The sequence below is a fragment of the Somniosus microcephalus genome, chromosome 8 (genome assembly GCF_052327205.1).
Source record: "Somniosus microcephalus isolate GS21.2 chromosome 8, FLI_Smic_1.0, whole genome shotgun sequence".
Taxonomy (NCBI): Eukaryota; Metazoa; Chordata; class Chondrichthyes; order Squaliformes; family Somniosidae; genus Somniosus; species Somniosus microcephalus.
In genome coordinates, this window is record NC_140994.1 from 61,030,675 (window position 1) to 61,054,805 (window position 24,131).

Genomic DNA, 24,131 nt, shown 5'->3' on the forward strand with positions numbered 1-24,131 from the left:
TGCGGATGCTGGAAATCCGAAATAACAACAGAAAACGCTGGAAAAACTCAGCAGGCCAGGCAGCATCCGTGAAGAGAGAAACAGAGTTAACGTTTCAAATCAGAGACCCTTCATCAGAACTGGAAAAAAAGCAGGAAATGGAAAGCAAGTTTAAGGGCTGGGAAAAGGATACATATTTTCTTTGTACTTGGACCATCACAGGAAAACCTACTTCAGGCTGGATGGATAGTTTCCTCAATTAGGACAATGTAAAGCCTTTCTGGCGTCCAGCCAACCGAGAGTTGTGTGTCTGATCTGGATTGTAACTGGTGCAAAACTTGAGGAAACTGCTTTCAGGTATTGCCAAAGGCTATTCCCATGCTGTTAATCTGCTAGTTGGGAATCTTAAATGCTCCGTTATTTGGCTAGAATTGGTGTCCGGTGGTCCTGAACAAGCTCCCAAATCTGAAGATTGGGCAGGCAAGTGACTATTACTGGGAGGTTTTGCATACCTCAGAGAATCCGGATGCAACTCTTCAGCCAATTAAGATGACAGTACATCTCTTTTTGGTCAGCCCGGGATGTACTCTCGGTTACATTTGGTTCCCTATCTCATCTGAAGTAGGTGGCAGGCTTCTTTGTAGAACTGGAACCAGAGACACCTCTATCAGCAGGGAGATATGACCTTGAGAATGCTGACATGCTTCTACTGAAAGAAATGATTCAATGGGCTGAGCTTGTAATAACCATTGTAAGAAGTCACACAACACCAGGTTATAGTCCAACAGTTTTATTTGAAATCACAAGCTTTCGGAGCGCTGCTCCTTCGTCTGACGAAGGAGCAGCGCTCCGAAAGCTTGTGATTTCAAATAAAACTGTTGGACTATAACCTGGTGTTGTGACTTCTTACATTTGTCCACCCCAGTCCAACTCCGGCATCTCCACACCATGTAATAACCATCACACTTTTAGAAACATAGAAGATAGGAGCAGGAGTAGGCCATTCGGCCCCTCGAGCCTGTTCCACCATTTAATGAGATCATGGCTGATCATCCAAATTCAGTACCCTGTCCCTGCTTTCTCCCCATAGCCCTTGATCCCTTTAGCATTAAGAAATATATCTAACTTCTTCTTGAATATATTTAATGAATTGGCCTCAGCTGCCTTCTGTGGTAGAGAATTCCACAGGTTCACCATTCTTCTGGGTAAAGAAATTCCTCCTCCTTAAAAGTCAAATGATGGAAGACAATGGCCCAGAAATTCGGGTCTGGGGCTTCCCACGGGTGCAAGCCCCCAACCTGCACTTACCTACCGTGCCGGCCGTTGTGCTGTGGGCCCCCGTGGAATTCCGATCCTGGGCCTCCTCCAACTGCCGGCGCGCAGTGCTTGCGTATCCCAGGGGCGCAGTTAGTTCGATGCGTCCCCTGGGATCACATGGGTCATGGAGAGCCAGTGGTAGCAGGGAATGCTTCATTCATAAGTTTGACAGGAACAAACCTATAAATACTATAAGCCCCAAAACATCACAATCTTCAAATAATTTTTTTTTTTTTTTTTAAATCACATTTTTAAAATAAAGTATAAATTACATGCAATAACTATTTTAAACAATAATTTAAATTTTTGAAATTTTTTTTATTTTCTAACAAGGCTAAAAATAAACTTACCTTTCTTTAAAGTATTTAAAAATAATAAACCTGTGGAAAAAATGTATAAATTTTAATTAATTCACCACTTACCTTGTATAAAGCAGGCCTTGCGACTACTTTTTACATGTCTAACTTCTGGAGACTTACCTTCCCGGAGAAACCTGCAAAAAAAACGTAAGTTCAATGCGCACGTGCTGCCTCTCGGAGCACGCGTTCCACCTCTTAACCCCTTCTTTCAGGGGAACGGAAGTGCCGGTTTTCCACGCATGCACAGTGCATGCACAAAACCGGCACTTCCATTGGGCTTACAGGCGAGTACCCTGTGCGTACTCACCCGTGGAGACCCGAATTTCTGAATATAAATAGGTGTCATATATATTTCTTACTGGGGAAGTCCATCACACTTAATGCAGAATTTGAAACTGGGAATGAACATTGACAGTTGAAGGGAAGTTTAGAGAGACTGAAATTATGGAGATAAGCCTAAGTGGCGAATACTGAAACATGGTAAGCTCTGACCAGGACAAAAAGGGCATCAATGGCCAAGCAAAATTAAACTTAACCAAAACGCACCCAACACACAGCAAAATGGTCCTTTTTCTGTTGTGGTCAAACAAATCAAGATTGCTGCAGAAGATAAAAGATGGGGTGGGGGGGGAAAGAGAGAGGAGGAGGACAGAAAAAAAAAATCACCACCTTCCAAGCTGCCCATAAATGTGACACTTATGCTAAGAACTTGGCCCCTAGGCAATTCATTCTTGGTGGGATTATAGCAAGTCCTATTTGTATGTGACTGTTGAATAAATGAGGAAGACCGTTTCTCCCAAAGGAGACATCAAATTTTGCATCAGCGGAACCGCTAATTCCTGTTCAACGAATTATCAGTGACCGGCTCATCAAAAATACGAAGATTGACATTATTTGCATTCCTGGGTGCTGATTTAAACTGATCATCTATGTACTGGGGGGACTGTGGGGCTGGAGGAGTTTACAGAAATAGGGAGGGGCAAGGCCATGGTGGGACTTGAAAACAAGGATGAGAATATTGAAATCAAGGCATTGCTTAACCGGGAGCCAATGTAGGTCAGTGCGCACAGGCACATACAAAAAAAGATAAAAGGGCAGTTTAATTTCTTGTCTAAACCTCCAACATAAACTGGGGTGCAGATGCTGCAAAACAGCTCTTGCTCTGAGTTACTCAATGACCAAATATGTACTCCAGTCTAGGGCCATTTTGCCACAGCCCAAATCTTCGATGTAGAACTGACTGTTTATGATCCATCCTAGTGCTTCATCTCTATGCACTAGCTGGCAATGTTCCATTTGTAATTTTCCCAATCATAATTAACTGCATTTTATCTGCCTCTGAAGTCTGTACCTCTGCTATTCTGCCTGATGGATTATTACAGACCTACATTACCTTTTGGGTAAGTGGTATGCATGTCCTCAATCGTACTAAGATGGCAATGGCAAGAACTGCAGGCCATCTGGCAAAGTCAAGGTTCAAAATGACAACCAGTGTGGATGCAGCAAATAGCAGACTCCGAAGCACTGCATGTGGGAATGTAAGCAGCTGCTTTACTGCAGTGACGAGACCTGGCAACGATCAGTATGGGTGCATATAAACTGCTGGACTAAGTCAGTGATAGGCTGTCAATTCCCTAAGTTAGTACTTCCAGTACAATCCTGGTGAACTGGCCAAAGAAGAACAGCTGTATGGGTGTGTTTGCTGCAGTGCTCCACTGAACAGCAGCATTGTCTGGGATTGGGCAGGGTGAAGGAGGGCGGTAGTTGGGAAAGAGATGTTGCAAATACAGTGAAAGTATGGTACAGAAATTCAAATGGACATTGAGAGCATGGGCAGATTAACAGTTACAATTACTCAGCTCGGGTACATTTTCTGACGAGATACAGTGGAATTTAATCCTTTTAAAAACAGATTGACCAAAACAACTCGATACTATTCTCTGATGACACACAAAGCAAAGAATTACATTCAAGCACAATCATCTTACTTCTCACTAGAGCTGATGAGCTCCAAGTCATTAATGTGTATATTCAAACTGAATTTTGCATCAAGGATCTCTGTTGTTGCTAGGTAACGGCTTGAGTCATATTTTATATTTTCATCTTTCATTAATGTGCAATCTGTTACATTTGCATCTGAATACATATTAAACCATTCCCTGCCAAGAATAAATTAGAAACTATTATATCATTTGGGCAAAATATTGTAGTGTCACACAATGTACCAAAAATTATATTAACACACGAGACGACAACCATGTCTAGATTAGACATCAAATTTGCTGCAAAGGTTACTTGCTGAATTAATGATTGCTGAGGTCTTTTTACTCTAGGAATCACTAAATAACAGCTGTTGTAACTAATTTAGTCATGGTTTAAAATGACAGATGTCACACGCATTTTAATTTGAAGTATTAAATGTTGTACACCTTTTGTGTTATGAAGACCTTACAATCCGTCCAAGTGCAACCCCCTTCAAAAGATGGTTGAGTTTATTTCAGAGAACTGCAGTTTGTAATTTGGTACAAGGTAAACTGTATATTGTAGCTCTACACACGACTGTGGAGTTTTTAAAATGCACTGTGGATCTTTCACAGTGTAGCTCATGATGAGACAGAGTTTGATCAGGGTCACTGATTTATGGCAATTCAGTAAGTCAAGTAGGGTTTTTATTACAAAGTATTAGTGGTACAAAGTTACTGGTATTTTCAGGTTTGGATATTTTCAATAACATTAATAATCATTATGATGTCTAACTATATATTGAATTTTATCTCTACCTTTTACTTTAAAAGCCCCGGACACACAAAGTATTTTTCAGACTGCAGGTTGGTAGGAGAAATGTAAAATGCTGGGCAGTAAAGGATGTGGGGGAAGGGGGAGGAGATAGAGAATGGTTGAGTAGTGTTGAGAAGGCATTCCTAGGATTTGGGAGCACTGGGAGGAGTGTGGTGTAGTAATAGCAGAGATGTGCTGGGCCATGGAAAAGTATTTTTCCACTAAGAATTAGTGCAAGATTATACATCTCTAACTTTTTCCAGTTCTGACAAAAGGTCATCGACCTGAAACATTAACTCTGGGTTTCTCTCTCCACAGATGCTGCCTGACCTGCTGGGTGTTTCCAGCATTTTCTGTTTTTATTTCAGATTTCCAGCATCTGCAGTATTTGTCTTTTGTATCAATTATATGGAGATGCAGATGGGAGAGTCTCAGGGGTCAATGAGCAACAGTGCCAACTACTTTGGAGGCAGACCTTGGAAAACTGTCAGAAGCAAGTAAAATTAATAGGCAAGTTCCTATAGTGACAGAAAACGAATGTTACAGGATGTGTTACTGACATGTTAGATATTGCCTTAATAAAGTAGCTTTTACTATACTGTATACTTCTTTCCACTTTACACCTACTTCCCCAAAATTTTCAACATCAATGCTGTAGTTTAGACTGGTCAGGCAGAAGGAAGCTTCTATGGGAATATGGAACATGACTTATCAGAGTTACTCTATTGTCTGCAAAACCTTACCATTTAAAATAAACATTATTATTCCACCACAAATAAACACGTTAATCATTTTGTTTGTTGCATTAAAATGATCAAGTTTCAGGCAGATTTCTCATGGAATGAAATAAGTATTTCTGTCATCTAAAAGCAACCTAAAAGGCTAGGACAATAGTTATTCACATCATTATTTGTAGGTATGCTTTTTATAGATAAATTATGGCTGCCAATCAGACTGGGCCGTGACACCCTTTACACAGTTTAAATAATTCTGCAGGACTTGACTATCCCATTATTAGTTTACCTTTCGCGGTATGTATAGCAACTATATTTGATATGCTATGAATATTTTCATTTTTTAACCTTTTGTTCTGAAAGAAGTAGTGGTTTACAGAAAGAAAACCTGCGAGAAAGAAAAAAAAAGGTATACTTGTATCTAAAGCCAGGTCCAGTAGTTTTGGAGGTAACTTGTAGGACAAGGACATGTGATAAAGAAACAGCTGCACACACTGGATACAGCCAAGGCTATGGGCCCTGACAACATCCCGGCTGTCATGCTGAAGGTTTGTGCTCCAGAACTAGCTGCGCCTCTAGCCAAGCTGTTCCAGTACAGCTACAACACTGGCATCTACCTGATGATATGGAAAACTGCCCAGCTATGTCATGTCCACAAAAAGCAGGAGAAATTCAATCTGGCCAATTACCACCCCATCAGCAAAGTGATGGAAGGTGTCATCGACAGTGCTATCAAGCGGCACTTATTCACCAATAACCTGCTCACTGAGGGTTCCACCAGGACCACTCGGCTCCAGACCTCTTTACAGCCTCAGTCCAAACATGGACAAAAAGAGCTGAATTCCAGAGGTGAGGTGAGAGTGATCGCCCTTGACATTAAGGCAGCATTTGACCAAGTGTGGCGTCAAGGAGTCCTAGTAAAATTGAAGCCAATGGGAATCGGGGAAAACTCTCCACTGGCTGGAGTCATACCTAGCACAAAGGAAGATGGTTGTAGTTGTTGGAGGTCAGCCCCAGGACATCGCTGCAGGAGTTCCTCAGGGCAGTGTCCTAGGCCCAACCATCTTCAGCTGCTTCATCAATGACCTTCTCTCCATCATAAGGTCAGAAGTGGGGCTGTTCGCTGATGATTGCAGTGTTCAGTTCCATTCGCAACTCCTCAGATAATAAAGCAGTCCTTGCCCAAATGCAGTAAGACCTGGATGACATTCAGGCTTGGGCTGATAAGTGGCAAGTAACATTCGTGCCACACAAGTGCCAGGCAATGGCTCCAACAAGCAAGAGTCTAACCACCGCCCCATGACATTCAACGACATTACCATCGCCGAAGGCAGTAGAGACCAATTCATTAAATATATTCAAGAAGGAGTTAGATATATTTCTTAAGGCTAAAGGGATCAAGGGATATGGGGAGAAAGCAGGGACAGGGTACAGAATTTGGATGATCAGCCATGATCTCATTGAATGGTGGAGCAGGCTCGAGGGGCCGAATGGCCTACTCCTGCTCCTATCTTCTATGTTTCTATGAATCCCCCACCATCAATATCCTGGGTGCCACCATTGACCAGAAACTTAACTGGACCAGCCACATAAATACTGTGGCAACAAGAGCAGGTCAGAGGCTGGGTATTCTGTGGCGAGTGTCTCACCTCCTGACTCCCCAAAGCCTTTCCACTATCTACAAGGCACAAGTCAGGAGTGTGATGGAATACTCTCCACTTGCCTGGATGAGTGCAGCTCCAACAACACTCAAGAAACTCGACACCATTCAGGACAATGCAGCCCGCTTGATTGTCACCCCATCCACCACCTTCAACATTCACTCCCTGCACCACCGGTGCACCGTGGCTGCAGTGTGTACCATCTACAAGATGCACTGCAGCAACTCGCCAAGGCTTCTTCAGCAGCACCTCCCAAATCCGAGACCGCTACCACCTAGAAGGACAAGGGCAGCAGGCGCATGGGGATACCACCACCTCCAAGTTCCCTTCCAAGTCACACACCATCCTGACTTGAAAATATATCACTGTTCCTTCATCGTCGCTGGATCAAAATCCTGTAACTCCCTCCCTAACGGCTCTGTAGGAGTACCTTCACCACTAGGACGGCAGCGGTTCAAGGCGGCGGCTCACCACCACTTTCTCATGGGCAATTAATGCTGGCCTTTCCAGTGACGCCCACATCCCAGGAACGAATTTAAAAAAATACTACAGGTGGGAAAAACCGAACAGATAACCAGGTACATTGATGGCTTTTTATAGAAGGTGCAAATAGCCAATCCTGTCCACAACAATATTATGACATCAGGGTCTTGAAGTTGGCCACGTGACTCATAGGACGAGGGGCAAATTCCTGTGATGTGTGGAGAATTACAAATCCTCACTTTTGTAGATACTATTTGGTAATAAAAATGTATAACTTACTTTGCAGAAATTTATTATGTCCTCTTTAGCCAGTGTCTTCAGGTGTGCTACTTCAATGTTGTCTGTAATCATAATACAAGCACTCACTTATTATACACTTTCAATAGGAAATATCTGAACATTTTGATGTTACAAAAAGCATTCTCAGCCTATTAGTTTACTTATGCTTCGTTCATGATAAACATAAAATTAATTTGTGGCTTGACAACTGCTGTGTTTCAGTAGTATTAATCAATCTTTATTACAATGGTAGCCCAGTGCCACAATTGAATATAATTGAGTCTACAGTTCCCAACACCTTCCTAATCTTGGCTTTGTTTCTGGAGAGCACCACCAAGTGCCTCATCACGAAGACAGAATAAACCCGGAGGTGCCGTTATTCAGCACCACTTTCGCACTTTCTACAATGCTACAAAGAAGCATTAGCAGAGGCCGGAGGGAAAAGGACATCTCCCTTCCCTCTTGCCTGCAGCACGATAAGTGGCATGGGACAAAAATCGCAAATACATTTATGCAAAACAATCAATTTCAGGTTCTTTTTTTAAAAAAGAAAGGAAACTACGTAGACTTGCTGTTCGTGTGAATCACAATTTTATATTTTGTGATCATTGGAGTCTTATAAACAAGGTTGTATTTGCGTTATGGCAACATATTCGTATCCAGAAATTCTCTGCAACATTTATTTATTTGTTTTAACATACCTCGATCAAAGTTGTATTGCTGAGAGATGATTTCACTCCAGTGCTTAGCGCACTCAGCCGAGAGTTTCTTTGGTTTGTCAAGTCGCCTTATTGCTAGAGCCTGAACATGTTTCTGAAAAGCTTCCTCCGCCATCTCCTCTATATGCTTTTCCATAGTTTTTAGAAAAGCCTCGACCCTGCTTTCCAGGTAGCTGGGTGCTCTTTCCGATTGAATGATAAAACGTAGTCCTTGTACACCATTTGCTCGCCGTGGACCACTAAATACAATGTAACCTACCATGAGGGAAAAATGGCTTCCAATAAGTGCAATTGTTTAAAGAATTGTTTTGATCTAAAAAACAATTAGTTACTGTTTATATAATTTAAAATCTTGCATAGATTAAATTTGTGGGTTGCACAGCTATACAACATTTAGAACATAAAACACAAAAGATGATATAATTCATGATGAAACGTTCCCATGCACTTGCCTATATAAACTCAAATATTTGTTTCCAGAGGACTACCTAGATCTGGTGGAAGAGTGTGATGAGACCTGGAATACACAGGAACAAGAGTAGGCCATTCAGCCCCTTGAGCCTGTTCCACCATTCTATTAAATCATGGCCAATCTGTACCTGAACTCCATTTATCCTTTGCCATTTTCCCTTGACACGCTTACCTAATAAAAATCTGTCGTTCTCTGGTCTTTAAAATTTCAATTGATCCAGCATCCACAGCCTTTATGGGGAGAGAGTTCTAGATGTCTGCTAACCTTTGTGTGAAAAAATGCTTTCCGATTTCACTCCTAAATTGTCTAGCTCTAATTTGAAGATTATGCCACCATGTTCTGGATTCTCCAACCAGAGGAAATAGTTTCCCTACCCTAGCAAATCCCTCTAACATTTTAAACACTCAATTTAATCACCCCTCAACCTTCTAAACTCAAGGGAACACAAACCAAGTTTATGCAACCTGTCCTCATAATGTAATCCTTTAAACCCTGGTGTTATTCTGGCAAATCTACACTGTACCCCATCTAAGGCCAATATATCCTTCCTTAGGTGTAGTGCCCAAAACTGAACACAGTACTCGAGATGGGGTCAGACCAATGCTCTGCACAACTGAAGCAAAACTTCCTCATCTTTGTACCTTTATTACTTTTTGTACCTGTGCACTAACTTTTAGTGATTTCTGTACCCAGACACCCAAATCTCTTTGCTCCTCCCAGTTCCTAGTCTCCTGCCATTAAGAATTATTCTAATTTGTCTTTCTCGAATTCAAAGTGGATGATGTCGCACTTCCCCACATTGAACGCCATCTGCCACAGTTTTGCCGACTCACTTAGTCTGTCTACATCCCTTTGTAACTTACTCTTCCCATTTGCACTACTTACCATGCCTCCTTAGTGTCATCTGTAAATTTGCAAACTTGGATGTATGACACTCTCTCTTCCTTCATCCAAGTCATTGACATGTATGGTGAAAAGCTGAGGCCGCAGTACAGATCCCTGGGGAGCACCACTTGTTACATTCCGCCAATCAGAGTACATTCCCTTTATCCCTCATCTCTGTCTCCTACTTACAGACCAGTTACTGACCCATATCACAAGGTTACCTCCAAATCTGTGGACTTTTATTTTTGCTAATAGTCTCTGGTGAAGAACCTTAGCAAATGCCTTCGGGAAGTCCATAGACAACACTTCTCTGCCCACCACATTAAAGACCTCATCAAAAAAGTTACCTAGTCAGGCGACTCTCTTTGATCAGCTCATATTTATCCAAGTGCTCAGGTACTCTTCCCCCGATGATAGGTTCCAGTAACTTCCTTACAACTGGTGTTAAACTGATGGGTCTGCAGCTTCCTGGTTTCTCTCTCCCTCCTTTCTCACATAATGGAGTTACATTTGCTGTTTTCTAATCCAAAAGGCACAATTCCCAAATCTAGGGCACTTTGGAAAATTATGACTAATGTATCTGCAACTTCCTCACCCATTTATTTTAATATACCATGGGATAGAAGCCATCATGTCCTGGAGACTTGTCTAGCTTAAGACCTATTATTTTCTTCATTACCTTTTTTAAAACTTAGATTAAATCTAGTAAGTTCCTCCCCTTGACATTTTTAGGTTCCCTTGTACTGCTGATATTTTATCCTCTTCCTCTACTGTGAAAACAAATTTGTTTATTAAAAATGCTACTTTTCATTTTCTTTGTTTGCTAGGTTTCATACATATTGGCCCAGAAATTCAGGTCTCCACGGGCGAGTACGCATGGGGTACTCACCCGTAAGCCCAATGGAAGTGCTGGTTTCCTGCATGCACTGCGCATGCGCAGGAAAGCGGCACTTCCGTTCCCCTGAAAGAAGGGGTTCAGAATTCGAACGCGTGCGCAGGAGAGGCTGCATCGAACTTACGTTTTTTTTTGCAGGTTTTCCCGGGAGGGTAAGTCTCCAGAAGTTAGACATGTAAAAAGCAGTCGCAGGGCCTGCTTTTTTACAAGGTAAGTGGTGAATTAATTAAAACATTTTTTCCACAGGTTTATTATTTTTAAATACTTTAATGAAAAGGTAAGTTTATTTTTAGCCCCGTTGAAAATAAAATTATTTTTTCAAAAATTTAAATTATTGTTTAAAATGGTTATTTCATGTAATTTATAGTTTATTTTAAAAATGTGATTTAAAAAAAAAAATTATTTGAAGATTTAGTGATGTTTTGGGGCTTATAATATTTATAAGTTTGACAGCCCTTCCTGTCAAACTTATGAATGAAGCATTCCCTGCTTCGATTGGCTCCCCATGGCCCACGTGATCCCAGGGGACACATTGAACTAACTGCGCCCCTGGGATACACAAGCACTGCGCGCCAGCAGTTGGAGCAAGCCCAGGATCGGAATTCCACAGGGGCCCACAGCACAACGGCCGGCGCGCTAGGTAAGTGCAGGTCGGGGGCTTACACCCGCAGGAAGCCCTCGACCCGAATTTCTGGGCCATTGCGTCGTGATGGTTATGACCTGCATTTAAAATGCAAGTTTTTTTTCTGCCACATTTGAATTTGACTAATGCAGCCTGGCATAGGCCCAATCTTCAGCATGCATGGGCCTCTATTAGAAATGGTAGGTCTGTGGAATTTGCTGCCCCAGAAAGCTGTGGAAGCTACATCATTAAATAAATTTAAAACAGAAATAGACAGTTTCTTAGAAGTCAAGGGAATTAGGGGTTACGGGGAGCGGGCAGGAATTTGGACATGAGTCTAGGTTCGGATCGGTCATGGCCCTGTGGGTAACGGAGCGGGCCCAGGGGCTGTGTAGCCTGGTTCTGCTCCTACTTCTTGTGTTCTAATTGTGTTAGATTTCAGGAGATGGTTCTATTCCTGTTCCTTGCTAGTGTGGAGATCACCTTTTACAGAAGGTAAGTACTGTAGAAAATATAGGGACAGTGATCTCCTGGACGAGTTTCGATCGCCTAGATGGGTCGGAGAGGAATTTCCCAGATTTTTTTCTCCCAAATTGGCCATTGGGTTTTTATCTGGTTTTTCACCTCTCCCAGGAGATCACATGGGTTTGGGAGGGTTGTAGAGTGATAGTAGATTTGAGGTTAGGATCAGATCAGCCATGATCTTATTGAATGGTGGAGCAGGCTCGAGGGGCTGATTGGCCTACTCCTGCTCCTATTTCTTACGTTATGTAACCAGACTCAACAGTTTGTTACAGGCGCTTCCGAGCTGCATCCCGAAACTGATGAGCACATTCCCATCCACAAAGATCCCTAACCAATTACTGCAAGGGTGCAGGGATAGGCTGACGAAAGGAAAGTACATGCTCTTCCCACACCCCAGGATGTTGGCAGGCATCTGGGGCCTTGTAGCTGTTGATGAATATCAGATGGTCATGATGTCAGACATCCAACACACAGCTGCAGGCTTTAAAGGGTCTGCAGCTGCTCTCAAGTTTTCTCCCCCTTCTACCAGTGCAAGACCCTGCTAAGGAGCAGGCTAAGGAGGAGGGGCCATGCTAATATTGGTACTCCTGGGCATGGGCCGGAGCCATTCACTTTGGGTGCACAACTCCTGTCCAGCAGCGCAAGAGAGCCAGAAATTTTGCCCTGTTGGGTTATCAGGACTATTAATTTACAGTGAATAAGTCGAACTCTATTTTTAAAATCAGTGTTTTGGGAATTTAATTCCACAGCTATTCACCTTTCTGCAAAAACTACAAATCAGTGGTCACAATTAGTCTGGTGTTCAGAAATGAGTCGCCTTTATATTACATACATTCTTTACTCGTATGCAAGATGTACTAAAATTCATTGGGTGGGTGGGGGGTCAAGGAGGAGCTTACATGAATGGAGCCCCTGGCAGTTTGGGGGCACACTTGTGGTACCCGCCCACCTGCCCCCCTCCCTACCAAGGATCCCAAAATGGTGACATTAAATGTCCAATCTGGAGGTGGGTCATGAAGATACAAGTTAGGAACAGTATAATCACTTTGGACACAAAAATTAATTTTACTTGTTTAGTGAGCAAAGAAGTAAATTCGCAAAGTTAAAAATGTGATGCGAAAGCCAAGCAAGAAGCATATATTCCTAATAACATCCATTCATGTTTTCTTAATCCAAATTATTGATTTCATAATTAATTACTTAATGAATTGGAAAAACAATTAAACAAGTGTAAAATAATATCATTTTCTACTGTCAGCAGTTAATATTGCTTAGCTAAAACAGCAAGTTTTAAAAGCATGAAAATTAAAGCTACAACAGAACGTGCTTGATATTCTGTTATAATGAACTTTGACAAATTATTTCAGATATGTGCACAGTTACTGACCGAGCACTGAAACAAAATTGTTAAGTGATCTCAAAATTAAAACATCATGTTCATTGAACTAGTCCGCATTTTCATCTTGGGAATGAAGGTACTTGACCCACCTAACTGTTCTTTGGTCCGCAGTGTGTTGAAGCACGGCTCCGATATGATTTGACAAAAAAGCTCCAGCAACATATTTTCATGGGTGTTCTGCATGTCTGTCTGGTAGTAGATCTCAATCCCACAGTTGTTGTGCACCTCATTTCTCTGCTGGTACACAAACCATCCTCCTATACATGGTGCACAGGACAAAAGCAATCACTGGGTTAGGTACAGAAACACACCCGTTCCCTCAGCATCTTAGTGATGGGAAATTACTTTATTACAACCCTGATGAGTAGACTCGCAGCTAATTCAAACTGTCATCAGCAATCTTTCTCAAGGAAGAGTACCAATTAGCAACAGACTGAAACAATACATCTCTTTTAATCAATTTTCTTCCAGTGAGCTAAAAATAAAGAGTAATTAGGCTTGTTACAAGGCAATCTGAAATGTTGCTGGTTATTATTTTTATCACACTATTTTAGCACTATTGATACCTTGTAGAAATGATAAAACAAACAGAAGAACATTTTGAGCATTATAATCAGATTTTTATCAATTCCTGTTTCAGCTTGGTTTGCAAATGCTCCATGTCAAATGTTATTCTCAATGCCCCTAGCAACCAAGAACCCGCAGCAGAAATATAATGTTTGTATTTGAAAGGAAAAAGAACAAGCTGAGTAAACCAGTTCAGAACAGTCTCCTAAAAATAAGCTTGAATGGTCTATTCATCAGCAGCTATTTTATGGCCATATCCTGTTGTGTAGTTTAATTCAGATAGGCTTAAGATATTTGAAACAACATTCAAAGTATTCTGCTTTTGACTTTGAAATGACATCGGGTATAATTAATCCGTGAGTCTCAATTTACATCAGTAAAGGATGTAATTAAATATTTTAGTGGCATAAATACTTTGATCATCATCTGTTTTTATGGTTATATTATGGTATTATATTTTGGTATTTGTTGACTATATTCTGAAAACTGGCAATCTATAATGAAATTATAATTTCAAACCTACACACCAAGACTTCTAACCAATTAGTAGGGGGAATGTACATCTAAATGTAGATGCTATGACAGCAAATTACGATTCATCAAAGAAATAAGGACAGGTTCTTTGGGCCAAAGGCTTTTCCCTGTTCCTAAAGATTATGTACATGGACCCCAATTTTATTCTTCCCTCACCACGTTGAAACTTTAGGATCCTTACAGGTGTCTAAATTATGAGCACTGTTTAAGACAGTTGACTTTTTAAAAAAAAAGCTTTGTGGTTAACAAATTACAGGATTACAAAATAAACAATACTCATTTGAGAAAGCGTTGTGACAAGAATGCACTGTTATACTACAGCAGTTACTTTCAATTTTAAAAAACCCAGTAAATAGACACATAGGACAGGAGTAGGCCATTCAGCCACTCAAGCCTGTTCCGCCATTCAGTGAGATCATGGCTGATCGGCGACCTAACTCCATATACCCACAATACCTTTGGTTAACAAAAAGCGATCAATTTCAGATTTAAAATTAACAATTGATCTAGCATCAATTGCCGTTTGCAGAAGAGAGTCCCAAAGCTCTACCACCCTTTGTGTGTAGAAGTTTCCTAATTTCACTCCCGAAAGGTCTGGCTCTAACTTTTAGACTATGCCCCCGGTCCTAGAATCCCCAACCAGCAGAAATAGTTTCTATCTACCCTATCTGTTCCACTTAATATCTTGAGAACTTTGATCAGATCGTCCCATAACCTTCTAAATTCTAGGGAATACCACCCTAATTTGTGTATTTGCTCCTCGTAACTTAACCCATGAAGTCAGAGTATCATTCTGGTAAACCTACACTGCACTCCTTCCAAGGCCAATATATCCTTCCTAAGGTGTGGTGCCCAGAACTGCTCACAGTACTTCTAATTTGCTCAGGAATCTCCCTCTCTGGTTGGTAAAATTGTTTATTTTTCTCCCAGCTAAAATGGCACACAAATGGCAGATTTTGCTTTGATGCATACTTGCTTCATGAAAAAGAAAATAGCTGGTCTGATTATGAGATCATAATACAGCAGTTACTTTCTATAAAAAGAAAAGGCAGTAAATACATTGCTAAATCTGGTGTGCGGCACCTTTATGAATTACATAGCATTATTAGACTGTGGCTCATTATACTGAAAATAAATAAAATAATGGAAGTAATCTTATGATTGTGTTGGAGTAACTAGTATAAGATTATTTTAAAGCCTTATCTGCAATAGTCCTTTTAATTGTGTATTATTCTGAAGTCTGATTGCAATGCCTTAAAAAAGTTACTTACGATCAATTTAGTCTTTAATTCAACTTCCATGAATAAACAAAGGTGGAACCTCATAACATATCAAATGGTCAAACCAGGAATAAAAAAGAATGTAAACTTAACCTACTATCAGGAAGTTGCACCTCTCTGTATCGGGTAAGCTGACTGGGAAGAAGAGGTTTAGTATGAGCATGCTGAATCAGGGTATCTTCGACCATCTGTATAATACTCAAAGAAGCCTAGAATGAAGAGAACACATTAAATGTTAAAACATTAAAATGAAAAGCCAACACCTCTATTTTAAATTGTACATATCTTATTGAAGTGAGTTTTCACTGGTGCTCATCTGAGCAAAACTACTGGTACAAACTGAAATAAAACAGAAAATGCTGGAAATATACAGGTCAGTCAGCATTTGTAAAGAGAAAAGAACATGTCAGATGTGTACCCTTCATCAAAACTGAAGACTAAAGAGATGAGCAAGCTTTTTAGTACGGCTGAGAAAGAGAAAAAAAGAGCGGGTGGAGAAAAAAAAATGCATTTATATAGCACCTTTCATGTCCTCAAGGCATACCAAAGCACTTTGTGATTCCTATATTTAAAAAGGGAAAAGTCGAAGGAATTATAGGCCAGTTCGCTTAACGTCAGTGGTAGGAAAGATAATGGAATCCTCACTCAAAGATGTAATAGAAAAACCATCTAGAAACTGAAAATAAATGAGCAGTCAACACGGATTTCAAAAGGGGTCATGCTTGACCAACCTTATTGAATTCTTTGAAGAAGTAACAGAAAGGATAAATAAGGGTAATGTTGTAGATGCAATAGATTTAGATTTCTAAAAGGCCTTGATAAGGTACTCATGGTAGTCTCATGATTAAGGTCAGAGCATGTGGAGTCAGGGGACAAGTAGCAGAATGGATAGCAAGCTGGCTAAAAAATAGAAAACAGAGTAGGGGTTAAAAGGTAGTTACTCAGACTGGCGGAAGGTGGGAAGTGGTGTTCCACAAGGATCGGTGCTGCGACCACAGTTGTTCCCCATTTACATAAACGATTTGGACTCTGGAATCGGAAGTACAATTTCAAAATTGGGGTTGCAGTTAATAGGGAACTGTGGCAAAATACAAGACGACATCAATAAACTTGCAGAATGGGCGTGTAATTGGCAAATGAACTTCAATATAGACAAGTGTGAGGTGGTACATTTTGGTGGGAATAAGGAGGAGGCCACATACTCTAAATGGGGTAGAGGAGCAGAGGGATTTAGGGGTACAGGTACACAAATCACTAAAAGTAGCGACGCAAATTAATAAGGCCATAAAAAAAAAAGCAAATAAAGCACCGGGGTTCATTTCTAGAGGGATAGAATTGAAAAGCAGAGAAGTTATGTTCAACTTGTATAGAACCTTGGTTAGACCACACTTGGAGTACTGTAAACAGTTCTGGACTCCATATTATAAAAAGGATATAGAGACACTGAAGAAGGTGCAAATAAGATTTATGAACGATACCAGAACCGAGAGGTCAGGAAAGATTGAACAGGATGAGCTCTATTCTCTAGAAAAAAGACTGAGGGGTGACCTAATTGAGATTTTTATTATTAAAAGCTTTGATAGGGTAGACATAGAGAAGAGAAGACATTTCCACTTGCGGGGGAGACCAGAATTAGGGGCCAGGGTCACTAATAAATCCAATAGGGAATTCAGGAGAAGCTTCTTTACACAGAGTGGAACTCGCTACCACAAGGAGTAGTTGAGGCAACTAGCATAGATGCATGATAAACACGAGGGAGAAAGGAATAGAAGGATATGTTGATGGGGTTGGATGAAGAAGGGTGGGAGGAGGCTCCTGTGGAGCATAAACATTGGCATGGACCCGATGGGCTGAATGGCCCGTTTCTGTGCTGTAAATACTAAGCAATACTATGTAACACTTTATAGTCAATTCATTATTTTTGAAGTATAGTCACTATTTATGTAGGGAAATGCAGCATTCAATTGGCATGCAGCAAGGTTCCACAAACATCAATGAGATAAATGACCAGTTAATGGGCGAGAATTTGCTGGCAAAATAACGGTGAGTTGAAGGCACAAGCCGGTACTACTGGTGTGTAAAAAATCCACGGAGGAAGTGATACAACAGGAGTTGTGAATCACCAGAAATTGCTGGGCTAAATGCCACAACTGATCACAGGCAGTGTTGAATTCAAGCTAAACGTCACTCTATCCTTCACAAGCATAAATGTAATTGAACTGCCCTACAGAAATACCATTAACTTCCAATTCAAGCTGACAGCACTGCACAACAGAGCAGGCCAGACCCTTTTGCAGCAAACTGTTAAAGTATGTAATTTCTGGACAAGATTAAATCAGTACCATTCTCCCACAGATCAGAACAGGACTTGAGGCTACAGGTGAGGAATGAAAATGTTTTTAAGAAGGAGCTTCTCTCCCATTCCAGCTGCTGCAAGGTACTGTCCCACAATGCTGGCTACTTATTATGATTTACTGCAAAAAAATTTGCCTGTTTGAATTAGGCTTGGGAGTTGTTGTTTGTGCAGCTATTGGTGGCTTTAGTGCAGAGTACAGCTGCGGACTATGGAGGCACAGACTGCTAAGATGGCTCATCATTGAGAAAAGATGCCTGGGTTTAGTTTACCCTCCAAGGTGATCTTGTAATAGATAGTTTTGGCTGACAGCAACGCATGGTAATGTTTGACATGCTCAAGCTAAATCTGAAAATCAACATATAAACTGCTAGATGAAACTGTTTATTTGTCCTGCTAAAAATTGCTCCCAGCTTTGCAGCAGTCTTCACAAAGTCTCTGTCACTTCCTATTTTGGGAATTGCAAGCTTTGAAGTTGTACTGCCTTGTTCATGAGATGGCAAAAATGGATATCAAAACAAATACTAACACATTTTGGTTTAATGCAGGAAATAATGCAAGGGTGTCCAATGCACAAACGGCAAAATGTCACCTTTGCGTTAAACATTTGGAGTAAGTAACAATTTCTATAACACCTTCTGCTTTGCTCAACATTAGTGGCGAGTTGACATTTTAGCTCAGTCACAATTATGAACCCATCCACACAGTTAACAGGAAAATATATACAAGGAATGCTTCAATTCCGAGCAAAAGGCGGCGGAGACGATTAACTTGTTTAAAACGGACCTGGATAAGTATCTAGCTGGGATTGGGATTAGAATTTATAGGATTGTAAATTATAGGAACAGGAATAGACAGAGATGATCAAATACTCCACAGTACGCGTGGTTGATTTACTGCTGAGAGGGGGGAAATAAAATACTGTTTGGAGAACATGATGTTGATTAGTGGAGATGTGAATATATGAAAGGAACAGGAAAAACACACACTTTGGACCGAACTTAACTCGCACCCAGCGTAAATGGGGCAATAACAGCCTCAAAATGGTGTTAGGGCACTTGCGCTGTTCATGCTGGTGCTCTGGCCGCTGCCATCTTAGATGGATCTTCGAGATGGGGGGGCCGGAGGACCAGCCTGCTTCAGGTGGGATGCCACTTATAAGATGCAAATTGAGGTCCTATGAAGTTCAAAGGACCTGGACTGCAATTTCAAGGTACAAATGGGTGGAGGATCCGTTGTGCAGGCTTCATCCATACTTGGCAGACACTGAGAAGCCGAACCAGCAATCCTCAAAAAGAAATGGAATGCTCCTCCCGGGCCTACAGAAGAACTCTGGCCCCTCAAACTGAAATAGGCGCCAGACGATTTCCTGCCTTCCCACAACCTGCAAGCTGCAGAAGTGCTTGCCACCCACAGCTCGCCAGCGGCATGCAAATGAGGCATGGGCCTCAAAATGGCTCGGAACTCACGCCGTCAACAACGGGTGTTACCCGCCTGAAGTTAAAATTGGCTCTCTTCGGTTCATCTTGCCCACCCATTCAGGGTGGATGCTGCCATTTACTTAACCCTCATCCTGGGAGAGGCAAAAGAACATTTGGATGAATATACTGCATTTTCTCAATTATCTTTGCAGGTACGAAAATACATGTGATGAACATTCCCTCAGGAGACTGAATGGGTAGAGTCCATGATAGGAAGGATAAGACATGCCCTAGAAGCAGTGGGCTTAACGGACAGAATTGTCATTCTAATATTTAATTTTTGTCTTTTTCTAGAAGGTAAAAGCATCTTTGCTCTTCATGTACTTCAGTTGGAATCCACAGGATCAGGGTGAGCAATCTAGAATAACAGAAAATGCTGGAAAAACTCAGCAGGCCAGGCAACATCCGTGGAGAGCAATCTAGGAGTTTGCTATTATGCTTTTATTAAAAAGTTGTAGTAATCCTTAAAACAGTTACTGCACCATGAAATCAATGATGGATGAAAAAAATAAAAGGAGCAAATATGATTAATTTAAAAAGACTTTTGCTGGCTTCCTTGATGGTTCTGCAAGTTTCCTCAGTAAACACTGAACTTTACAGACTAGAAAAGTCCCAGATTCTTCCCCAGTCTGTGCCGAATTAGATCTCAGCTGATGTTACACGATTGGCCTCAATGCCCTTGGGTTAAGGAGGAGGGAAAAAATCTGCCCATTCGCATTCCTGATTGCTATCTGTAGTAGGATAAAGGTTACTTGAATGAGGTACTGGCAAACAACTGGAGTTCCTGGAACCTTACCCCAACAAAGGAGCTAAATGCTTTCAGGAGAGGAAAACAAAATCAAGAAAATTATTAGCAACTGATCTTTTCAGCAACTGATCTTTTCAGCTCGACTCCAAAAGGTTACCAAGTCTGAAAGTGCCAGGTTTTGGCTATAAAAAACAAGAAAATGGTTTACAGATTTATGTTATACCTCTTGTGCTAACAGTTCTGCAATGATGAACACAGCTCCCAGAGCTATAAAAATATCCCATTTATATTGAAGGATGGTTTCTAATGCACCACATCACCTGGCAGTTCTTCAAAGGTCACGGTGTCACATTTTGCAGAGAAACCAACTTTCCTCAATGGCAGGACAAGGTACCATACATTATCAACAAATTAAAAAATGCTTTGCTAGCCTATATAGGATGTGTGTGAGGAGTTCCGCTTCTCAGCCTGCTGCACCAAAATATGGCCGTTTCATGTGACAACTGGGGATCTCACTGTCAGAGGTGATGTTGCCATCAGAGATGTAGATCATCAATAACTCTTCTGGTGGTGTGCACTACCGTGTTTATTTTACTGCTTTGTTACTTCTATCAGCAGCCAAGCAAATAAGATTAAAAGCAGTATAAACACCAGAGGTCGTATTTTATTACTGATTTAGAAGTCTATAAAACTGAAAAGACTGCATTTCAAAGTAACTTCCTGCACTAACAGGATACTATATAATTTCTGTATGCCTTTGTCCAATGTTCAAAATAATGAATCATCTTCAATTTCATTGCTTAAATTAGGTTGTTTCCTCATTTTTATACATAATATTCTACAAAAGGCTCAAGTTCAATAGATGACAGGTAAGGCACAACTTACATCAGTTCAGAAAGAGCAGCACACAATTAAAATTAAATGGCTAATCACTGACACAGGCATAATGGTCATTCTTTGAATGAACATCTCCTGATGAGTCTAGAGCCAGCACTCCAGATGCACAAAGCCACATGACTGCCATTTTCAGAAGTATTAGTATGGGCTGAGCTCATCAGAGAATGTTACAGCATAGAAGGAGACCATTCGGCCCATCTTGCCTGTGTCTGCTCTTTAAAACAGCTATCCAATTAGTCACATCCCTCTGCTCTCTCCCCATAACCCTACAAATATCATTCTCATGATATTCCAGTGGCTTCAGTGCTTTGTACATATGTTGGTCTCTATCAATCGTATATTTATGACAATTCACCAGGACTCTAATTCCATTCTCCCAGTTTCTCCGTCTCCACCGCATCTGTTCTGATGATACCACCTTCCATACTAGTGCTTCCAATAGGTCTTCCTTTTTCCTCAACCGAAGATACCCCTCTAGCGTGCTTGACATGGCCCTCGACCGTGTCCATTCCATTTCCCGCACTTGTGCTCACACCCCTTCCCCTCCCTCCGAGAACCACGATAGGGTTCCCCTTGTCCTCACCTTTCTCCCCACCAGCCTCCACATTCAATGGATCATCCTCTGCCATTTCCGCCACCTCCAGCGTGATCCCACCACCAAACAAATCTTCCCCTCACCTCCCCTTTCAGCATTCCGAAGGGACCACTCCTTCCGCAACATCCTGGTCCACTCCTCAATCAACCCCAACAGCCCCTCCCCTCCCTGTGCAAACACAGGAGATACAATGCCTGTCCTTTAACCTCCTCCCTGCCCACTGTTCCAGGCCCCAAACACTCCTTCCAGGTGAAACAGCGATTTACTTGTACTTCTTTCAATTCAGTATACTGTATTTGCTGCTCACGATGCAGTCTCCTCTACACTGGGGAGAACAAATGCAGATTGGGTGACCGCTTTGCAGAACACCTCTTTTCAGACTGCAAGGGTGACCCTGAGCTTCTGGTCGCTTGTCACTAATTCTGCACTCCACTCCTACTCTGACCTCGGTCTCTTACACTGTTCCAATGAAGCTCAACATAAGCTTGAGGAACAGCACCTCCTCTTTCTATTAGGCACTTTACAGCCTTCTGGACTCATCGAGTTCAACAATTTCAGACCATAACCTCTGCCACTATTTTTTCAGGCGGCAGCTGTTGATGATTCTGCCATCCCCATTTACAACATTTAACTACTCCTGCCTGCCACCCAATCACAGACCTTCCCTTTTGTTCTTTCCTCCCCTCCTTTCCCTGCCTCTGCATCTGCTTAAAATCTGTTACATCTCTTAACTTTTTCCAGTTCTGATGAAGGGTCACAGACCTGGAATGTTAACTCTGTTTCTCTCTCTCCACAAATGCTGCCTGACCTGCTGAGTGTTTCCAGCATTTTGTGTTGTTAATGGGCCGTATTTTCTGATCGGAGGCTTCCAATCTGGAAAAAAATCTACGGACTTACCGGACCTGGGCCTCTCCAACTCGAAATGTGCAGGGCCCACATATCCCAGAGGCGCATGCGGTTCGCAAGCATCCCTGGGATCACGTGGGTCATGGGGAGCCAATGGGAGAAGGGAATCTCCCTTCATACACTTGACAGATAGACCTGTCAAATATGAATGGAGATCACCCCAAAAACATTGTAAAGCATTAAATATCACATTTTTAAAATAAGAGTTGAAATTACAATAAATTTAATATTTTAAACAAAAATTTAATTTTTTGAAAAAAATTAAAGTTTTTTTACAGGGCTAAAAATAAACTTAGCTTTAAAAAAAAGTAATTTAAAATGATAAAATGAGTTAAAAAAAATTTTTTTTTTTAAACTTTTTTTCCCCAAATCTTATGCTGGTAAAAGCAGGCCTGCTTTTACCAGGCGTAAGATTTCTAAGGGTTTTCTGCAGGCGGAGGTTCTCCAGAAAGCGGAACTCTCCACCCTCAGAGGCCCTTTTCCAGGGCAGGTGTCCGATCTGTCAAGAGCATCCTTGACAGGTCGGAAATGCCGGTTTTCAGTGCATGCGCTTGGCATGCCTGAAACCGGCATTTCCGATGTCCCTACGGGTGTGTACACAGTGCGTACACACCCGTAGGGATCAGAATATATGGCCCATTATTGGAAAGTTAATGGCTCAGCTTTCCAATGTTTAGAAACTCAAGTGATGTAACTTGTAACAGAAAATTATCAATTTTGAAACATGGATGGGATGTCATTGTGACTCAAGTGATGTGATGTGCTGCTCTTCTTGGCACTTTGTCTTCCTGAAATGTTAACAGTCCCCCTTCAAACTTAACATTCAAAACAAAATAAAGATGGTAATATTAGCGGATTTGATGCAAAGTTCTATTTTTAGAACTTCTTGTACAGTAAAGTATTCCTTTATCAAAGTCCACTGTGATTAAATAAAGAATGTTAAGAAAAGTATTCGAATAATGTAAATCTATTTTTGCGCAGCAGTTACTTTACTCCTTACATTATTAAGCAATATAAACCTGTAGTACTGCAGACATTTTATAAAGCTAATAAATGATTGAGAAGGAGTTTATGGGAGGAGAGAAGATAACTTGCAAGTCAGTTGTCACTTTGTTTTCATTGCACTTTAGAAAAGATTCAGTTACAAATTTCAATGTCAGATTTGTTTTAAACCAGTTCTATTAGCAATACTTTTAGTGTATAGTTGATCTCCTATGGCATTGTACATAGGGAGTTAAGAGGAATTGTAGTCCTCAGATAAAGAAGGATCGGAGGGAAGAGAATCATTGAGCCAAGGCACTGAAGTAAATTGCATGAGCTACATTAAAAGTTGCAACATATTTTCAAGTATGCTTTTCAGGTTTTACCACAAGCTACATTTAATTTACTTTTGATGAGCTTTATAGTTGAGTTTGTGCAGGTGTCTCTATAACACATGGCAATAGAGAATACAGTGAAAAGCATTTTTAATGAAACAACAAAGTGCTACATGCTATAATACAAACAGACAAAGTTGGAAATACTCAGCCGGTCTGACGAAACATCAACCACCTGAAACGTTAACTCAGTTTCCTTCTCCACAGATGCTGCCTGACCTGCTGAGTATTTCCAGCATTTTCTGTTTCTATTTCAGATTTCCAGCATCCGCAGTATTTTGCTTTTT

General features: G+C 41.1%; 1 protein-coding gene across 4 annotated transcripts in view; it reads right to left on the reverse strand.

Annotated features, from left to right (window-relative positions):
* Window positions 1-24,131, reverse strand: part of ide (insulin-degrading enzyme) — a 136,883-nt gene that overhangs the window by 21,887 nt on the left and 90,865 nt on the right. For all 4 annotated transcript variants that reach the window (XM_085994779.1, XM_085994780.1, XM_085994781.1 and 1 more), the window contains 4 exons: window positions 15,586-15,697; window positions 13,197-13,364; window positions 8,292-8,564; window positions 7,591-7,652 (listed from right to left, as the gene is read on the reverse strand). In XM_085994779.1, the coding sequence (XP_085850905.1) occupies window positions 7,591-7,652; window positions 8,292-8,564; window positions 13,197-13,364; window positions 15,586-15,697 (615 nt within the window). The remainder of the gene's footprint in view (window positions 1-7,590; window positions 7,653-8,291; window positions 8,565-13,196; window positions 13,365-15,585; window positions 15,698-24,131) is intronic.